The sequence below is a fragment of the Cyprinodon variegatus genome, unplaced genomic scaffold (assembly GCF_000732505.1).
Source record: "Cyprinodon variegatus isolate N-32 unplaced genomic scaffold, C_variegatus-1.0 Scaffold58, whole genome shotgun sequence".
NCBI lineage: Eukaryota > Metazoa > Chordata > Actinopteri > Cyprinodontiformes > Cyprinodontidae > Cyprinodon > Cyprinodon variegatus.
In genome coordinates this window covers 167,429-170,425 of record NW_015150511.1, presented here as the reverse complement: position 1 = coordinate 170,425, position 2,997 = coordinate 167,429, and the positions used below count along the sequence as shown (strand labels likewise).

Sequence of the window (2,997 nt, the reverse complement as noted above, 5' to 3'; positions counted from 1 at the left end):
ACTTTCCTTACATTACTCCATCTGTAATAGAGTGACTATAGGACCAGGTTGATATAACACAATTTCATACAATATATATAATTAGGGGGTACCCGCTCCATCTTGTCATCAGTTTGGGGGTCCTTGGCCTGGAAAACGTTGAAGACCCCTGTCCTAAAGAAATTAAGACTGGGTGCACAGTAGCACTGAATATAAAATGAAAGAAATGCATCCGTACCCTAGTTGTAGCCCCCAAGTTGCTTTATTCACCAAAAACAGTGAGTGACGATTTGGGCCACACATCCTTCCTCAGACTCATAGATAGGTCAAGATACTTGAACTCCTCCATTTGAGGCAGGAACTCTCCTCCATCCTAAAAACTGATCTAGAACCATGGCTTCGGACTTAGAGGACCTGATCCTCATCCCAGCCACTTCACCCTCAGCAGTGAATCTCCCCAATGCATGCTGTAGTTGTTGGCAGGAAGGAGCCAGCAGAACCCCTTCATCTGCAAAAGGCAGAGATGAACTCTGCTTGTTAACCCCTGCTTGGATCCAACATGCAGCGGGTACATCTCTGACTCAATGCCGGCATGTGGACCAGACTCCTGCTACACTTGTATAGAGGCCCCTCATGAGGGACACGATTGAATGGCGTCTCCGCAAAGCTCTTGTGGACCAGTTGGGCAAGCTTCCATGAACCCTGGATCACCCTGCAGAGCTGGTCCAGACCTCCACTGGAAAATCTGTAGATATTTTTATGCTTTTCTGGTAGGTTACTCGTCCAAAATGATGCCTCTGTTGAAGCTTTCAGGTCGCACTTTGTAAAAGTGCTGCCTTTGCATCTGTAATGGAGAGCAGGCAGCACTTTTAGGAGGATTTCTCGTTTAAGTTTGGTTAGGTCTGTAGCAGGACATGCTAGCCAGCTGGACTGATACATCTTTTTTCAAAGGCTGGATTAACAGGATTTGTGGAAAAGGGATAGAACCAATAAGATGGATGTAACGCAAAAATGTCTTTTGAAAAGAAAATCTCTTACAGCAGCAAGTTGTTGAAGTTTTAAAGATAAATCCTGTTCATTCAAAAAAAAAATAGAGCATCATTAAAACATTGCCTTGTTGCAGTCTTGATTCTTATGGTTACAGCACTGTAAAAATGATCTCAAAAATAAGTAAAAATGTCTTAAATTAAGTGTATTTACGTTTAATTTGAGTAGGTAAATGAGATGATTTGCCAATGGAATGAGTATTTTTACTCTTAAAATAAGATATTCAGATAAAATGCACTTGAAATAAGACAATGCAATTGTGTTTTCTTATTTTGAATGTAAATTGTCGTTGTCCATTGGCAAAATGTCTCTTACCTTCTCAATTCAAGAACAAATGAAAAAATTACTTATCTAGATTAAGATTTTTTCCAGTGAGAAAAGCAGTGTTGCATTGTGGGCAATCCTGGGCTAAGCATTAACTCCCGTCTCCCTCACTGTAATTGGTCCGTTTTACACAGTAGAGTCTTAGCTTCACCAGACTGACTGGTGAGACCAATAGCATAACGTTGTTCTGGGTTGTTTTTCGCCAGAGCATCTGTTTGGTCCTTCAGATCGCCATCTTGGCCAATGTAGATGCCTGACCAGAACTCACGTTGGCGATCTCAGATAAAGGCATGCTGTCTTCTTTTTCACTGCTGCAGGTGGAGTTCAGAGGGCGACAGGAGCGTCTGATCCGAATCAGGAACCCCTGGGGTCAGGTGGAGTGGACCGGAGCCTGGAGTGACAGGTCAGTGTTTCACAGGAGAGAAAGTAGATTGAGATATGAGTTGAAACTGATTCAAATCTCAATATTTCAGCTCCTCAGAATGGAACTACGTCGATTCTGCGGAAAAGGATGAGATGCTTTGTAAGATGGAGGACGGGGAGTTCTGGTAGGTTGGTTCTGGGAAATACCTCGGAGGATCTTAACTCTATACTTCACTAACAGGTTGGTCTTCTGTTTCAGGATGCCTTTCCAGGAATTTCTGCGTCAGTTCTCCCGTCTAGAGATCTGTAACCTGACCCCAGATGCCCTGAGTCAGGACGCCACCAGCTTCTGGACCACGATGACGCATGAGGGCAGCTGGAGGAGAGGAAGCACGGCCGGAGGTTGCAGGAACCACCCGAGTGAGGATAGAGGCTGTTTTGTCCTGGTTTTAGAATCAGGGTCCAGGTGTTTACCTTCAAGGCACTTCTAACAAAAAACTACATTTGACATAACTACATTTCCCACTATGCCTTTCCGCAGACACATTCTGGATCAACCCTCAGTATAAGATGACTCTGTTAGAGGAGGATGATGACCCAGAGGATGACGAGGCTGCCTGCAGCGTCCTGGTGGCACTGATGCAGAAGGACCGCCGCCGGTACCGCCAACATGGCCAGGACATGCACACCATCGGTTTCGCCATTTATGAGGTCAGCGCTGGTTCTAAGCAAGGACAACTCTTCCTCTGCCACAAAAAAAAAAAAAAACAGTTTTCTCTGAGAACTACAAGATGTTATATCAGCAGCTCAGCAGGTGTGAAATAGTCCATAATAGAAAATGTATCAGCAGGCAGTGGTTAGAGTCAACCAATCTTTTGTTATTGGGGTGTAGAGAGACGAGATACTGGTTTACTGGTTGTAGGCCATCATCACCATGACTAGAATCAATGAGCTTAATGAAAAATACCACTTAACCAGAAGAAAACTTTGAAGACATAAAGGAGAACACAATGGCCTAAGCGATGACCCTCCATCCATCATCCATCAATCCATCATCCCTCCCTCTCTGCCTCCCTCCCTACCTTCATCTGTCCATCCATATATCATCCATCCGACCATCCATCCATCCATTTATCATCCATTAAGCCATCATCCCTCCCTCCATCCATCCATCCATCCATCCATCATCTATTGATCCATCCATCCATCCATTCATCCATCCATCCATCCATCCATCTATCCATCCATCTATCATCCATCCATCTATCATCCATCCATCTATCA

At 44.3% G+C, this 2,997-nt stretch overlaps 1 protein-coding gene across 1 annotated transcript in view; it reads left to right on the top strand.

The window, feature by feature from the left end:
• Positions 1 to 2,997, top strand: part of LOC107082646 (calpain-1 catalytic subunit-like) — a 21,979-nt gene that overhangs the window by 11,501 nt on the left and 7,481 nt on the right. Inside the window, exons 8-11 of the mRNA XM_015371432.1 lie at positions 1,668 to 1,753; positions 1,824 to 1,898; positions 1,973 to 2,133; positions 2,255 to 2,441. Of these exons, the coding sequence (XP_015226918.1) occupies positions 1,668 to 1,753; positions 1,824 to 1,898; positions 1,973 to 2,133; positions 2,255 to 2,441 (509 nt within the window). The remainder of the gene's footprint in view (positions 1 to 1,667; positions 1,754 to 1,823; positions 1,899 to 1,972; positions 2,134 to 2,254; positions 2,442 to 2,997) is intronic.